The 16614-nt window shown below is 39.2% G+C and overlaps 1 protein-coding gene and 1 long non-coding RNA gene across 4 annotated transcripts in view; one reads left to right on the top strand and one right to left on the bottom strand.

Moving 5' to 3' along the window:
- Nucleotides 1-16614, top strand: part of LOC120237742 (pleckstrin homology domain-containing family M member 1-like) — a 54138-nt gene that overhangs the window by 19538 nt on the left and 17986 nt on the right. The window contains exon 4 of one of the 3 annotated variants that reach the window (XR_005530034.1): nt 14369-14432. The exons of 1 other annotated variant lie outside the window; for it this stretch is intronic. Coding sequence is in view for 1 of the 2 variants with exons in the window: in XM_039241152.1 (XP_039097083.1) it covers nt 14369-14522 (154 nt within the window). In the remaining variant the exon portion in view is untranslated. Of the gene's footprint in view, nt 1-14368; nt 14878-16614 lie in introns of those variants that run through there. One more of the 3 variants, XM_039241152.1, reaches the window with a different exon arrangement.
- Nucleotides 9609-14446, bottom strand: LOC120237745. The gene is made up of 3 exons (XR_005530035.1): nt 14359-14446; nt 10118-10290; nt 9609-9677 (listed from the first exon to the last, which is right to left on the bottom strand). It is a non-coding gene; the product is annotated as an uncharacterized LOC120237745 (long non-coding RNA).

Genomic DNA, 16614 nt, shown 5'->3' with positions numbered 1-16614 from the left:
GACATCCAGATGGCCAACAGACACATGAAACGATGCTCAGCATCCCTCCTCGTCAGGGAAACACAAATCAAAACTACACTGAGATACCACCTCACGCCAGTCAGAGTGGCTAAAATGAGCAAATCAGAGAACTCTAGATGCTGGCGAGGATGTGGAGAAACGGGCACCCTCCTACACTGTTGGTGGGAATGTAAACTGGTGCAGCCCCTCTGGAAAACAGTGTGGAGATTCCTCAAAAAATTAACACTAGAACTCCCCTATGACTCAGCAATAGCACTGCTAGGAATTTACCCAAGGGATACAGAAATGCTGATGTATAGGAGCACATGCACCCCAATGTTCATAGCAGTACTCTCAACAATAGCTAAAACATGGAAAGAGCCTAAGTGTCCAAAAACGGACAAATGGATCAAGAAGATGTGGTTTATCTATACGATGGAATACTACAATGCAATGAGAACGAATGAAATCTGGCCATGTGTAGTAACATGGATGGACCTTGAGGGTGTTATGCTGAGCGAAATAAATCAGGCAGAGAAGGATAAATATTATATGTTTGCACATATAGGAGGATTAGGAGGAACTTAATGGAAGACCATGGGGGAGAAGAAGGGGGAAATCGTGGGGGAAAGGGAGAGAGGCAAACCGTGAGAGACTCTTGAATGCTGAGAACAAACTGAGGACTGATGGATGTGGGAGGGAAGGGGGGAGATGGGCAAGGAGGAGGGCACTTGTGGGGATGAGCACTGGGTGTTATATGGAAACCAACTTGACAATAAACCATTTGTAAAAAAAAAAAAAAAAAGGAAAGAAAGAAAAGAAAAGAAAAAAGGAAACAGGGCAACTGTCCTCAATGTGCAAGGAAAAGACTGCCACCAAACACCAACTCTAACATGATGCCAAAGTGGAAATTACCAAACAAAGACTTTAAAGTAGCTTTCATCAACATGTTCCCAGCCATAAAAGTGAACACGCTTGAAACATGTGGAAAGATAGCAGTTTTAAGCAAAGAAATGACAGTTGTAGGAAAAGAACCAAATGCAAATTTTAGAACTGAAAAATACAATAGAAATAAAATATTTATTTTAAGAGCTCAATGGAGATCAGAGAGAAATAAGTCTATGAACCTGAAGTTAGAGCAATGGAAATTATCCAGTCTGAAAACAAAGAAAATCACCACAAGCTTAGCTCAGTTCACACGTAGTCAGAGTTTTGAGAGATGATAATATGGATTTACCATCTTCCCACCTCTCCAGGGTCTCATTTCTGTGTGCGTGGGTGCATGCTCCTGGTCCCTTTCTGCTGTAAAAGTCACCCCATGATAGAGTTAATAGGAGTTACAGGAGCTCAAGAGTTCTGTGGTCTCTTACTTCCCTGGACAACTGTCTTAGATTAGTTTTCCTTATCTAGTTCATTCCTTATCCAGACTCAGTTCATCTCTGCTTTAACCTCAAGGCTGTTTTATATATTCACAAAACTTCTACCTCTGCCCTTGTTAGGTGGCTTTCCTATCCCCTTGCCATATGTTATCTTTCAAAGATATCTCTGCTTATGGATTCAAACCTTTTTTTTTTTTTAAGTAAATTCTACCCCTGATAAAGAGCTCGAACTCATGACCCTGAGATAAAAATTGCATGCTCTACCGACCAAGGAGGCACCCTAAAATCAGATTTATATTTATCTCATTCTTGTTAAAGCTGCCTTACTGAAGGTTGAGGATATGTGACTGAGCTTCATTCCTTTCCTCCTCAAAATGCTCCAAAAAAGTGGCTTGGCCACTTACCCCCAAGATTTCCACCATTTATACCCTGGATTACTTTTTCTTATAACCCAGATTTAAGTGCAAAATGTAACAGCTCTGTTTTTCTATTTCATCTACCCTCCAGCCCACCCAATCCCCTCCCTGTTTCTTCCAGCCAAATCCTTCTATCCCAACAATGGATGGGGGGAAAGGAGGATAGAAGCCACAGCCTCCATTCATTCTGGAGGAAATTCTCATAGAAGAACTCAGATTATTTTGTGGTGTGATTAGATAAACACCAGCCCAGAAGCCATAAAACCTGGATTTTTGCCATGGTTCTGCCACAAACAAGCCATGTAACTGCAGGGAAGGAAAAAATTTTTCTATACCTTTAAAGATCCTCCAGCAGGACTAAGAACTAAATTACTATGAGATAGATTAACAGGAGGGAAAAAAAAAAGTTTTATTATGTGTGCATGGAGGCTCAACAATGAAATTGAGACCTAAAGAAATAACCAAGGCAGGAAGTTTTAACAACTTTTAGACAAAGAGACAATAAATCTGTGAGGCATTGACAGGACAAAGAAAACTTTGCGAGTCTCAATTAGTAAGGAATTCTAAACAGAATTTGGCCTGGACTAGTAAATTAGTAAAAGTAACAAGTCTTGTTTATACTGCCTTTTTGGCTTTAAATTTCTTGTCTGAGGTGATAAGGTTGTCTCTTCACCTCCTTGTATAGGGGTCTCCCATTTTCATATGGGAGACTGATTTCCTGCTTTCAGGGGGACAGAGGAGGAGTTGAGTGTCCTTCTTGCACAGGGTGTCTCTTAAATAGTATTTATTTAAAATAATCAATATGAGGGTGCCTGGGTGGCTAAGTTGGCTAAGTGTCCAACCCTTGATTTTAGGTCTTGTGGTTCATGAGATCAAGTCCCATGTCAGGCTCTGTACTGACACCATGGAGCCTACTTGGGATTCTCTTTCTCCCTTTCTCTCTGCTCCTGTTCTCTCTCTCTCTCTCTTAAAAAATAGAGACTTTTTAAATAATAAAATTAAATAATCATTATGGCAAAGTGGCACATTTTGAGGAAGCCTGCCCTTGGCTCCTATATAACCTTGAATAGCACAAAAAGTCATGGAATTCTGAAGCTCTGTGAAGCCTTGAGAGGTCATCTAATCCAACGTTCTACTTTAACATATACAGAAACTGAGTCCTGCAGTCATGATATAACCTGCTCCGAGTCTGCTGACTGGTTAATAGCATAGTGGGTCTTACACACAGCACTATTATACCAATGTTCTTTCCATCTCCCCTCACTGAGTACCTCCATTTCCTCATCTGCACAGTGGGCACAGTGAAGATTATACATGAGAACAAATGAACTACTGTTACTGTGGGAATATGGAAAATAAAAAGTATTCAAATGATAGCTTATCAACCTCATTGACAATCCCCACTGGAAAATGACTCACTGCTGGGCCCCCATGGAAGGTCAGAACCCATGGGAGGGGTAAGCTAGCTCAACCACCTCTCCTGGGGCCTGTAAACTTTTAATGGAAGCACCGGGCAGAGAGCCATGGCCATTGCAGCTAATAAGGCTCACTGGAACCACTTTAAAAGTTGTTTTGTTCAAAAATACCTCCAGTAAATACCCAAATCTCAACAATAAATGTGTTAAGGGATGTGGGGCTATGGATTGTTTATCCTCTTCCTTTATTTACTTTACAAATTGAATACAATGTGATTAATTATCTGGGTGTATCATATCTGGTCTATTGTGAGCATTCAGTAAACTTCTGTTAAGTATGGAGTTCATCATTTGAAATGAAATGTCTTGAAGAATTAAAAAGCAGCAAGGAGCATGTCTGGATCTACCTCTATGCCCAGTGCTGGGGGCACAAAAATAAGGCATACAGTTTGCTTTCAACCAACTCACAGTCTAGTGGGGAAAACAGACCCAGAAACACATAAATGCACTCATATCAGGGAGGGAACAGCTCTAACAGGGAACCCTCAAAGGTTAAAGGGCTGAGCAGCTAGCCATGCCTGAGAGAGAAGGGAAAGCTTCCCAGAGGAGGGGACTTTGAACAAAGAGACGGTTCACGCATGTAGGCAGAAGTGTGTTTCTGGCAGGAAGAACAGAGGCCCAGAGGTGAAATGGCACAGCATATAGTCCAGGAACCCTGAACACCTCAGCAAGGCCAGAGCACAGGGCAAGTGGTGGGGGATGAGGGAGGAGAGGAGGCAGGGGTCAGACTCTGGAGAGCTGAGAGAAACCAGGTTAATGAATTTAGATTTATCCTATAGAACATGAGAAGTCATGATGCAGGAGAGTGACCTACAGACGAAGGCCTCCACAGCCACAGGGGAAAGGAAATGGGAGAGTGGACAGAACAGACATGAGGGAGCTGTTCCTTCATTCCTTCACACCCCATCTTGTTTCAGCAAAGACTTAATGAGGGCAGTAAGGGCCGATAACTTTGCCTGTGTCCTTCACTCATCCCATCCCAACTTTAAAACCCTTAAAAATGTGAAGAGTGAAGAGAAGAAAGGAGAAAGAAAAAGAGATGGGAGATAAGAACAGAAGGAGGGGAAGAAAAAGGTGATTCAGAAAAATCAGGGAGTCAAAGCCAGTGAGCCAACTGGGACATATGCCTCAATGATATCAAGACACCACTTCAGTGACCCCATGATTCTCTTGGCCTTTCCCTCATGAGCCAGAATGAGCTCCATGGCTTCAATCATGGTGTGTATTCTCCCACACTCTCATTCAAAGGCTGGAGGTGAAGAAAAGGTGTGGGGCAGTTTCTTTCTCCTCTTGCATCTCTTGCCTTAAATCATAAAGGAAAAATCTTTCCCCAAAACTTCCCAGTGAGCATCCCTATGTCTTATTGGTCATTACTAGATTGATCACATGACTACTCCTGGCCGTTAAGTGGCCTGGGAACATAAATATCTGGCTTTTTCAGCTACTTCAGTAGGAGACAGAAGTATTTGGAATGGCTTCCAAATAGGCAGCTTCCAGTATCTTTCATGCTGTTGTAAAGTACTTGGCAACAAGAATGAACGTGGTGGGCCAAAAACAAGAGAATCTAGAGAATGGTACAAAGTCTACTTTGTACAGGGGCGCCTGGGTGACTCAGTCGGTTAAGCGTCTGACTTCTGACTTCGGCTCAGGTCATGATCTCACAGTTTGTGGGTTTGAGCCCCACCTCGGGCTCTGTGCTGGTGCTGGCTCGGGGCTTGGAGCCTGTTTCAGATTCTGTGTCTCCCTCTCTCTTTGACCCTCCCCTGCTCACGCTGTCTCTCTCTCTCTCTCTCTCTCTCTCTCTCTCTCTCTCAGAAATAGACAAAACATTAAAAAAAAAGTCTACCTTGTACAGAATACCATGGGTCACAAACTCAAACGTAGGTAATGTAAATGAGAGGATGTGGGTGAGAACTTACTTCTCTGAATAAAAGAAAACTTAGTTTCATCTCACTCCTTTACTCAGTACAAAACTCTAGCATCTAATTAAAAGGTAAAGAATCAAGGATTGTCTTTGGACAAGCAACAACCCCGGAAACATAAGCCTTAACTTACTGGCACTTGGAGGTCCTCTACTGAATTACTGATTTCCCACTTGATCTCCTAAAGAGAAGACTATCAATACAAAAGCTCCACCTTTACATAGAGGCTTCAATCAACATTTCAATGTCTTACTCTTTTTTTAATGTCTATTTATTTTTGAGAGATAGAGACAAAGTGTGACTCAGGGAGGGGCAGAGAGAGAGAGAGAAGACACAGATCCGAAGCAGGCCTCAGGCTATGGGCTATCAGCACAGAGCCCGATGCAGGGCCTGAACTCATGAACCATGAGATCATGACTTAAGCTGAAGTTGGATGCCCAACCGACTGAGCCACCCAGGCACCCTTCACCATCTTTCTCTTAAGTGGACATAGACAATCAAGGTTCAACAGGCATTTATGGAAGGTTCCCAAAAGAAAATAAATGGAAAAGTAAATGAGGAGAACAAATGATGCAGAGAACATAAGAAACTTAAAAAAATAATCTCTGTTTCATATAATTAGTATCTTTAGAGAAAAGCCAGAAGATATAATATCTATAAAATAAGAATAGGAAAAAATAGAAGACAAGAAATAGCTCTTAGAAATTCAAATATATTGGGGCGCCTGGGTGGCTTAGTCGGTTAAGCGTCCAACTTTCGCTTGGGTCATGATCTCGGTTTGTGGGTTCGAGCCCCGCGTCGGGCTCTGTGCTGACTGCCAGCTCAGAGCCTGGAGCCTGTTTCAGTCTGTGGCTCCCTCTCTCTCTGACCCTCCCCTGCTCACGCTGTCTCTCTCTCTCTCCTAGAAATAAATAAAACATTAAAAAAATTTTCAAATATATTTACAGATGTAAAAACTTCAATGAAGAGTTAGAAGATAAAGTTAAAATTATATTTGAATGTAAAATAAAAAACTAAGAAGTGTAAAGAACTGGAAAGAATACACAAGAGGCTTAGAAATTAATTCAATAAGAATTCCTCCAAAGACTGGCAATTACAGAGGTGGAAAACACTATCCAAAAATAATACAAGAAATTTTCCAGATTGCAAAGGCCCACTAAATATCAGTAGAAGAAATAAAACTCATACTAAACATTTTCTTGTAAAATTTCAAAACAGTAAATACAAAAAGGAGGTTTTAAAGGGATAAGAATAAGAGATAAGGAATGGACCACCACAAAAGAACAAACAGAACAGCTTCAGAATCCTCAGAGCATCCTGGATGCTGGAGAAAAATCAAAGAATGTCTTCAACATTTGGGGATAGAGGGATTATTTTCAATCTACAATTCCAATCTCAGCCAAAACATCAATTAAGTGTAAAGAACTAATGAAAGAACTCTGCAATGGACTGGAAGTTTGAGTTACCCCCAGATTTATATGTTGAAGTCCTAGACCCAACATGATGGGATTAGGAGGTAGAGCCTTTAAGAGGTAATTAGATCATGAAGATGGAGCCCTCATCAATAGGCTTAATACCCTTATAAAAAAGACTCTAGGGAGCTCTCTCACTTCCTTCCACCTTGTAAGGACACAGTGAAAAGACAGCCATCTATGAACCAGAAAGTGGACCTCATTGGACACTAAATTTGCTGGCATCTTAAACTTAGACTGGCCAGGATCCAGAACAGTGAGAAATAAACTTCTGCTGTTTATAAGTCACCACATCTATGATATTCTGTTATAACAGTCCAAACTGACTAAGAAAGACTCCTATTGCCCTCTTGCTTCAAATGTTTAATAATCCCTGCCTAGTCATTTATGCATAAGAAGTTATGAGAGTCAAAAAAAGCAAGGATGCTTATTTTTACCACTCCTATTCAACATCATACTGGAAGTATGTGCCAGCAGATAAAAGCAATAGAAAGAAATAAAATAATCAAATAAATTATCCTTATTCTCAGAAAACATGTTTGTCTGTATAGAAATTCTCAAGGAATCTACAAAAATACTCCTAAAATTAATAAATGAATTTAGCAAGATGGCAGTATATTAGCAATGAGCAATTAAAAACCAAAATGTAAAGAAAAACATTTAAAATAGCTCTAAAAATGAAGTGTTTAGGTTAAATCTAACAAAATGTGTACAGAATTTGTATGCTGAGAACTGAAAAATGCTGATCAAAAGAAGACCTAAAAAAATGGAGAGACATACTATGTTCATAGACCAAAAGACTCAATATTGTTAAGATGTTAATCATTCCCTAATTGATGTATAGATTCAATGAAACACAATCAAAATCCCAGCACGTGTTTTACTAGACCTTGGTGAGATGATTCTAAAATTCACATGGAAAGACAAAAGATCTAGAATAGCCAAAACAATTTTGAAAATAAGAAGGTTGGAGGGATCACACTACCTGATTTTAATATTTACTATAAAGTCAAAGTAATCAGGATTGTGTATATTGATAAAAAGAATAGACACATAGATTAATGAAATAGAACAGAGCCTAGAAATAGACCCACATAAATATGGTCAATTGATTCTTGACAAAGATGCAAAGCCAATTCAATGGGAAAGGATATTCTTTTCAACAAATGGTGTTGGAACAATTAGACACACATATAGAGGTAGATAAACTTAGTCTTAAACTTCACAACTTATACAAAAACATATTGAAAGTGATTTCTAAATATAAATACAAAGTTATAAATCTTTTAGAAGGAAACATAGAAGAAAATCTTTGTGACCTAGAATTAAACAAAGAGTTTTTTGACATGATAACAAAACCATGATCCATATAAGAAAAAACCTGTAAGTTGAACTTTATCAGAACTAAAATTTGGAGACATCTGGGTGGCTCAATCAGTTAAGCATCTAACTCTGGATTTTGGCTCAGGTCATGATCCCAGGATCATATGAGGGATCCAAGCCTCACACTGGGCTCCATGCTCAGCATAGAGCCTGCTTAGGATTCCCCCCCCCCCCATGTCTTTCTCTCTCTCTCTCTCTCTCTCCATCTGCACCCCTACCCCACTCCCACTTTCACTCTCTGTTTCTCTCAAATTAAAAACAAAAAACTAAACTAAAATTTTGCCCTTCATAGGTGTTATGTCTTTCATAAGACACTGGTAAGAAAATGAAAAGTATGTCACACTGGGATATAATACTTATAAATCACATATCCAACAAAGGATTTATAGTATATATACAATAAGAAAACAATCTAAGTTTAAGATGAGCAAAAGACATTTCACCAGAGGATTTACAGATGGCCAATAAGCACACGAAAAGATGCTCAGCATCATTAACCATTAAGGAAATGCAAAATAAATCACAATGTGATACTACCACCCACCTATTAGAAAGGCTAAAATAAAAACATATTCATAATCCCAAGTATTGACAAGGATGTGGAACTCAAACATTGCTGCTGGGAATACAAACTGGCATTGCCACTCTGAGTAACAGTTTGGCAGTCTTATAAATTAAGCATGCACTTACCATATAACTTGGTAATTCCTCTCCTAAGTATTGCCCCTAGAAAATAAAAAAATCTCTTCATACAAAAATCCATAAATGAAGATTTATAACAACTTTATTTGGAATAAAAGAGCTGGAAACAACCCAAATGTCCTTCAGTGGGTAAATAGATAAACATATACAGTACATCCATATAATAGAATACTGCTCAGAAGCATGAACTACTGATACCTGCAATGACTTGGATGATCTCACAGGCACTATGCTGAGTAAAAGAAGCCAGTCTCAAAAGATTACATACTGTGTGATTCTATTTACATAATATTCTGAAAAAGACAAAATTACAGTGATAAAGAACAGATCAGTGGTCATCAGGGGCTGGGGGGTGGTGTAACTATAAGAGGTAACATCAGGGAGTTTTTTGACATGATGAAACTATTCTATATCCTGTGGTGTTACATGAATCAACACACGTGTTAAATATTCATAGAACTGTATACCCAGAAAGTCAACCTTCCTATATGTAGCTTAAAATTAAAATTAAAAATAAAAAAGCTGGGAGGATAAAGACATTTTCAAATGTGTCACATTTAAAAAATTTACCCCTACATACCCTTTCTCCAAAAGCTACTGAAAGATGTGCTTTCATAATATCATGATGAAAAGATTAAACAAGAAAGAGGAAAACATGGTATCCAAACATGAGGATCAATGCAAGAGAAAAATAATGTAAACTTTCTGAGTGATACTGAATAGAAGTGCCAAGAAGACAGATGTGCAACAGTTCTAAGAAGTAACTTGTCCAGTTTGTAGTAAGTGTAGTAAGAGTACACAGAGGTCCTGGAGGATTGGTATCAAAAGAAAAGTGGAATAGATAGCTCACTTGGTGTGTCTGGACATAAGCTCAAAGAAGATTTTCAGTTCTGGTGAAAATTTTCAGAAATAATTCGTGTATAGAAACCTAAGTAAACAAAAAGGAGGCAATCGTCAACTCCAGGAAATAAAAAAAAAGTTGAAATATAATTATAGTACAGCATATGCCTTGCCTATCAATAGTAATTGTATTATCTTGGTAATAGAAACACTAAACCAGTGGCATACCAAAAGCAGGATGATGAGAGCAGTCTGTCCCAAGCACAAGCAATAAGGGGCAGCAATAATTCTCTGCAGGGAACTTAAAAACAATAATATAGCTTACTAAAAGTCAGTCTAGTTTTCACTGTCACTATGTACTAGCAATTCTAGATAATCTCAATGATAAAACACTCCTCCCCCCACAAAAAAATCTTTTATGTGTCTAATTTATAAATGAAATTGTAAGTTACTGTTGAGCTTTAATAACATATTTGCAGGCTTGAAATTAACACATTTTTATTATTTATCTTTTAGTGAAAATTTTACCTTACATGACATTTAGGTTGTGGAGTTCCTAGTTGTACAGATGGTCGCCAGCACACATGGGGTCAGTTATATGCAATAGTTTTGAGAGTAAATTTCTAATGGTTCAAAATCATTGTTCAAGTTCATTTTAGGTAGAGTTCATGTCTCCAATCTTGTGGTACCACATATCCCTGCTATCAAACAATACATTAAAGTAAACAGTGCAATCACAGTAATCGTAAAAGCAAAGAAATAGAATTTGAGTTACCTTAATTATCATTTCATGCAACTTCTTGGAGTTTTTATTTGTGATTAAAATATAAAATAGTGAAATAGTGTAAACTGCAAGGTGTAATATGTTTGGTTGATAAATGCAAATTTTAGCATAATGTTTTACTTAATTTGAGTAATTTAAAATGATTCAATTATAATTTCTAATTATTTAATTTTTTAAAGCTAAACAATGAATCCAAAAAATTAATTACATTAGTAGTATGAGTACTAATTTCTTAAATTGTACCTTTTGGAGACATTTCAGTTTTATTTTTAAAAAATAACTTAATAGTTACTGGACAATTATTTACTTAAAATATTATTATGCCAGATGGTATCCCAAAGCTGTGAAGTCTATTAAGTAGATATAAAAGCTCATAGATAAACAGTTGTGTTTTTTGTCGTACAAGAACATGGGAGAGCCTGCAGCCATTTGTAATATTGTGAATCCAGCAACTGATTCAGTTCATAATTATTTTGAATTTCATAAATATGAATATTGTAAGAGATGGTGATTACTCCCTCAGAGCACAGAGATTTGGATGGGTAAGGACATGGAGCAGAGAAATGCCATCTTGTATATAGAGCCAAATGGTAAAATTTGACTTTTTTTTTTTTTTAATATATATTTTATTTATTTCTAGGAGAGAGAGAGAGAAACAGCGCGAGCAGGGGAGGGTCAGAGAGAGAGGGAGTCACAGACTGAAACAGGCTCCAGGCTCCGAGCTGGCAGTCAGCACAGAGCCCGACGCGGGGCTCAAACCCACGAACCGCGAGATCATGACCTAAGCGAAAGTCGGACGCTTAACCGACTAAGCCACCCAGGCGCCCCAAATTTGACTTTTTAAACTATGTGCATGTATTACTTTGAAAAGAACAATTACAAAATCAAAAGAACTTAGGAATGGAGAAGCCAGTATAAAAAGACTGGACAGTTGGCTTTAGATATATTGAATTGTACAATCTGGAAATTATAATTAGAGAACAGAATATGAATACTATAAACCCTGATTAAAGGAAAAGCAACAGAAGTAATAAAATTGAGAGACTGAGAGAGAGGAAGTGTAACTGCACTAACCATGGCACCTTTTATAGGAAAGAATCAATCAATACCATTTCAAGTTGAAATGTGAGGTTTGAAAAATCAATGACTGTAACCTCTTTGTGGTTTTATGGCTTTCATAATCATTTTGCCTTAACCTTGGGGAGGTTTTTTTAGTAATTAATATCTCCTGTGGTGGAAAAAATATTTAAAGTGTAGCATTTCCTTCAGATCTATTTCAATTTCTTTCTCTTCTATTGAATTTAATTAAAATTAAATTTATATGTTGATAAAATGAGAGTGGGGATCAACTTCTACAAAACCATTTGGGTCTAACTTTCTAAAAAATATTTTATCTTTTTAAAGTTTATTTATTTTGAGAGAGAGAATATAGGAGAGGGAGGAGAGAGAGAGAGAGAGAGAGAGAGAGAGAGAGAGAGAATCCCAAGCATGCTCCACACTGTCAGTACAGAGCCTGATGCAGGATTCAAACTCATGAACCATGAGGTCATGACCTGAGCCTAAGCCAAGAGTCAGATGCTTAACTGACTGAGCCATCCAGGCGCCCCTTAAATATTTTATTTTTAATTTTAGAGAGCTGGGGTGGGGAGAGGGACAGAGGGAGAGAGAAAGAGAATCTCAAGTAGGCTCCATGCTCAGCATGGAACCCAATGTGGGACTTAATCCCCCAACCCTGGGATCACGACCTGAGCTGAAATCAAGAGTTGAACACTCAAACAACTGAGCCATCCAGGCGCCCCCATTTCAGTCTAACTTTATCTAAAACTATCTTTCACTTATTCATTCTTCTTTTTGTATGTGAGCATGGAGAGAGACTTTAAATAATGTCTGTCAGAGTTTGTTTTCATCCATTCTAAAATGCAGATTTTTTCTTTCTCATGTAAACAAATTTGAAATCTAGTGAGCTCCTGCAAAGGCTGTTGGCCAGGTGCCAGTAGTAAAGTAGTTGTTTTTGCTGACATCTTCTGGTAAAATCAAGAAAATGCCAGCATTAGAATTTCATACCAGGGTATCAGTTCTTTGTAGGGAAAGTCCAGAGATGATAGCTGAGCACTCTTTTAAGAAATGCAGTGCTCCGGGGCGCCTGGGTGGCTCAGTCGGTTAAGCGTCCAACTTCGTCTCAGGTCATGATCTCACAATTTCTGGGTTCGAGCCCCCCGTCAGGCTCTGTGCTGACCGCCAGCTCAGAGCCTGGAGCCTCTTTCAGATTCTGTATCTCCCTCTCTCTCTGACCCTCCCCTGCTCATGCTGTCTCTCTCTCTCTCAGAAATAAATAAAACATAAAAAAAAAAAAAAGAAATGCAGTGCTCCATCACCTGTACTCTAGGTGCACAAAGGGTTATATTGTATTTACATACACGCGCTCGCACACAAACACAGTGACTCAGGGTCAAGAAGTGATTCAAAAGAGCTAAACTCTAAATGTGAAATGGTTTAGGAATATATTGTCCAATTTATTTCACTTCAATTTGTCTTTTTATGTTTGCACAAGAATCATACATTATAAAATGTATATTTCAGTAAGTCTAAAAGAGTTCTTTCAATAAAAATTCTAAGTGATAAAAAGCATTGTGTCATGGTTTAATTGGCACCATTTTTTATGATATTAAAAATGATTTGTCTTAGAATCAAAACCTAGATTTGATGAAATACCTATGCTATTTCTGAATCATACAGCTGGATAGTTTGTTGCTTTCTTCTTTAAGGTGTTCCATATGGCTCAACTTTGTACCAAATATGTGATAAGGAACATTATTATCCTACATGTAATATTATATGATTCTAAGTGTATATCAAAAATATTTCGTGCATAACATATATTACAAAATGTATTATATGATGTGCATAAAACATGTATCACATGGTAGTTATAAATATACATATTACATAATGTAAATTTTTATATGGCTTTAATCTTTTTCTTTCATACTTTTTTCTTTTATAGTTTATTGTCAAATTGGTTTCCATATAATACCCAGTGCTCATCCCAACAAGTGCCCTCCTCCATGCCCATCACCCACCTTCCCCTCTTCCCCACCCCCATCAGCCCTCAGTTTTTTCTCAGTATTCAAGAGTCTGTCATGGTTTGCCTTCCTCCCTCTCCCCAACTATTTTTCCCCTTCCCCTCCCCCATGGTCTTCTGTTAAGTTTCTCCTGTTCCACATATGAGTGAAAACATACGGTATCTGTCCTTCTCTGCCTGACTTATTTCACTTAGCATAACACCCTCGAGTTCCATCCACGTTGCTATGAATGGCCAGATTTCATTCTTTCTCATTGCCATGTAGTATTCCATTGTATATATAAACCACATCTTCTTAATCCATTCATCATTTGATGGACATTTAGGCACTTTCCATGATTTGGATATTGTTGAAAGTGCTACTATGAACACTGGGGTACATGTGCCCCTATGCATCAGCACTCCTGTATCCCTTGGGTAAAGTCCTAGCAGTGCTATTGCTGGGTCACAGGGGAGTTCTACTGATAATTTTTTGAGGAACCTCCGCACTGTTTTCCAGAGAGGCTGCACCAGTTTACATTCCCACCAACAGTGTAGGAGGGTGTATATGGCTTTAATTTAATAATAAGGAAATAAAAACTATGGGCTCTTTAGAATAATAACTGATATTATTTCACTTGAACCATCTTGATATTATTCTCCCAATCTTATTCATACTTAACCATATTTGCTTAGCTTGGGGTAAAAATTTCTCCATATTCTTCAGCTTTTCAGTATTTTGGCCACAGTCTATGTCAAAGGTTATTTCTTTCATGGTAGAAATAAATATTTTAAAACCAAAGAACCCTTGGCACTGTTTTAGGCCTGTGCCCTTCTAACAGCCTCTATGTTCTCTCTCTCTCTCTTTCAATCTCTGTCTCACATCTCTTATTTTTCTCCACTTTTTTTTTTTTTATTACTTACCTATTTCAAGATCTCTGAGAGATGTCCCACAGGAGTCACTAGTGTTCCCTGGGTTAGAAGAAAGTCATATCCTGAAGATCTGCGATGGCAATTCAGGACCACGGACAGTACACATCGCCTTGGAAGCTCCCAAACTTCATCCTGTGGGTTCGATCAGGATCTGAGAAGCAACAAAGGATACCCTTCTAATCCCCAAATAGTACCTTCTCTTCTTCACTGCCTGCCCCACAAGGTTTTCGCCATTGAAAAGTCATCCCTACGCCGAAGGTTTCCAAGACTCTAATAAATATTATCAAAGAAATCTAAAATACCACACATTTTCCCTATCAAGATTCTCTTGACTTCCAGTAATGGGAACTCATCCAAACCCTCTTAGGGAAAGGGAAATTTGCTGTGAGTACACAGAAGTCGACAGCAGAACCTCCCATGGGTAGAGAGTAAGTTGGTGTAGTTTGAATTGTCTTTCTCTGGAGCACTACAAGAAACACTAGTTGGGGGGTGCCTGGGTGGCTCAGTTGGTTAAGCGTCCGACTTTGGCTCAGGTCATGATCTCACAGTTCATGGGTTCGAGCCCCATGTCAGGCTCTGTGTTGACAGCTAGCTCAGAGCCTGGAGACTGTTTCGGATTCTGTATCTCCCTCTCTCTGACCCTCCTCTGGTCACGCTGTCTCTCTCTCTCTCTCTCTCTCTCTTTCTCTCAAAAATAAATAAAAAACATTAAAAAAATAAAAAAGGAAACACCAGTTGGGTACTGAGCACCACAGCAGGCTCTGTGATTGGTCAAACACAGATAAGACAACATCTTCCCTCAGGAAGGTGTAGGCTGAATGGAATTATCAGACACAACACACAAATTAAAGCAGAAGAGGGAGGCGTTATAGGGGAGTAGGAGTTGGCTATGTGCAGATGGTGAAGAATGATCCATGGACCAAGCCCAGAGGGGACACAGCCATGGTGTCCTTGGCTAAATTATGGAGCAAGTGAACATGTGTGGTAAGAAATAGGATGGCAAAGTCGGTTAGGATGAGATCATTTGGGGCTTGAATGCGATGAAAATGAATGTAGCTTTTATCTAACAAAACCAGTCAGAAGCCACTGAAGACTAAAGACAGTAGAGTGGTGTGATCAACATGGGCCTCTCAAGGGCCCACCTGTCTTTGACCTGAATGAGGAATAGGGACATGGGAGACCATGGAAACAGGAAGGCTTTTGGAGGAGGACAGAAAGGAAGGGACTGGCCAACAAACTGAGAAACAAGCTGGATGGGAACAGAGGTCATCAGCCCTTGCAAGCTCACCTACACATCTATACTGACAGGTGTCTCCTTCTGAGCATATGTCACCAAAGACCAGGGCCTTTCTTTGTGGAGGAGGATGGTGAGAGAGTGTCAGAAAGCTGCACGGGCAGCCCCAGAAGCAACAGGGACCAAGTGGAGATGAACACTTAATGGTGCTGAATACAGATATACCTAATCAGAACCTCACACACGCACACATGCACACACAAGCATACATCACCCCAAACACACAGGGCAGTGACTAGAGCAAAGGCTCTGTCAGACAGATGCTGATTTAAATCCTGACTCTGCCTTTAACTGGTTGTATGATCTTACACAAGTCTCTTGGCCTCTCTGAGCCCCAGTTTTCTTGTCTGTAACATGATGATAAGATCTACCTCCTGGCTCGGTATAATAAAATTGAAATAATACCTGTGAAGACTAACCCTTAAAAATGGCTACACAGTCTTGCCTTCCCATTTTTATACCCTTGCACTGTGACCATGTACCTCTTCTCTTCAAGAGACTATTTCTCAGCTCCTTGAATCTGAATTTGTGACATGCTTTGGCTAAAGGGACAGTAGGAAAGGTAATGCTAGACTAGACCTGAAGGTTAGTCATCAAGGGGGTTTGCTCTCTTGTGCTCTGGGAACCCAGCTGCTATATGAACAAGCCCAGGCTAGCCTGCCTGATGATGACAGACAGATGATGTTCCCATCACCCTGGCCAACAGCCAGCAAAGGTCCAGGAAGGAGAGCCATGTAGCTGACCCACAGCTGACTGCAGTCCCCAGGCCAAGCCAAGACCTGTAGAAATGCCTGGGTCCCAACTGCTGACCTGCCAAAACATGAATGAATAAATGTCTGTTTTAAGCTACCACATTTGGGGAAGTCTGTTATGCAGCAATATCTAACTGATACACGTGTGCTTCTGCCCAAGATGAAGTAACAGGGGTCAGATGTATCTTCCTACCTGAAACA

Source organism: Hyaena hyaena, unplaced genomic scaffold (assembly GCF_003009895.1).
Source record: "Hyaena hyaena isolate Hyena2069 unplaced genomic scaffold, ASM300989v1 scaffold_189, whole genome shotgun sequence".
NCBI lineage: Eukaryota > Metazoa > Chordata > Mammalia > Carnivora > Hyaenidae > Hyaena > Hyaena hyaena.
Note: the sequence above shows the minus strand (reverse complement) of the source record. Positions and strands in the feature narration are given on the sequence as shown.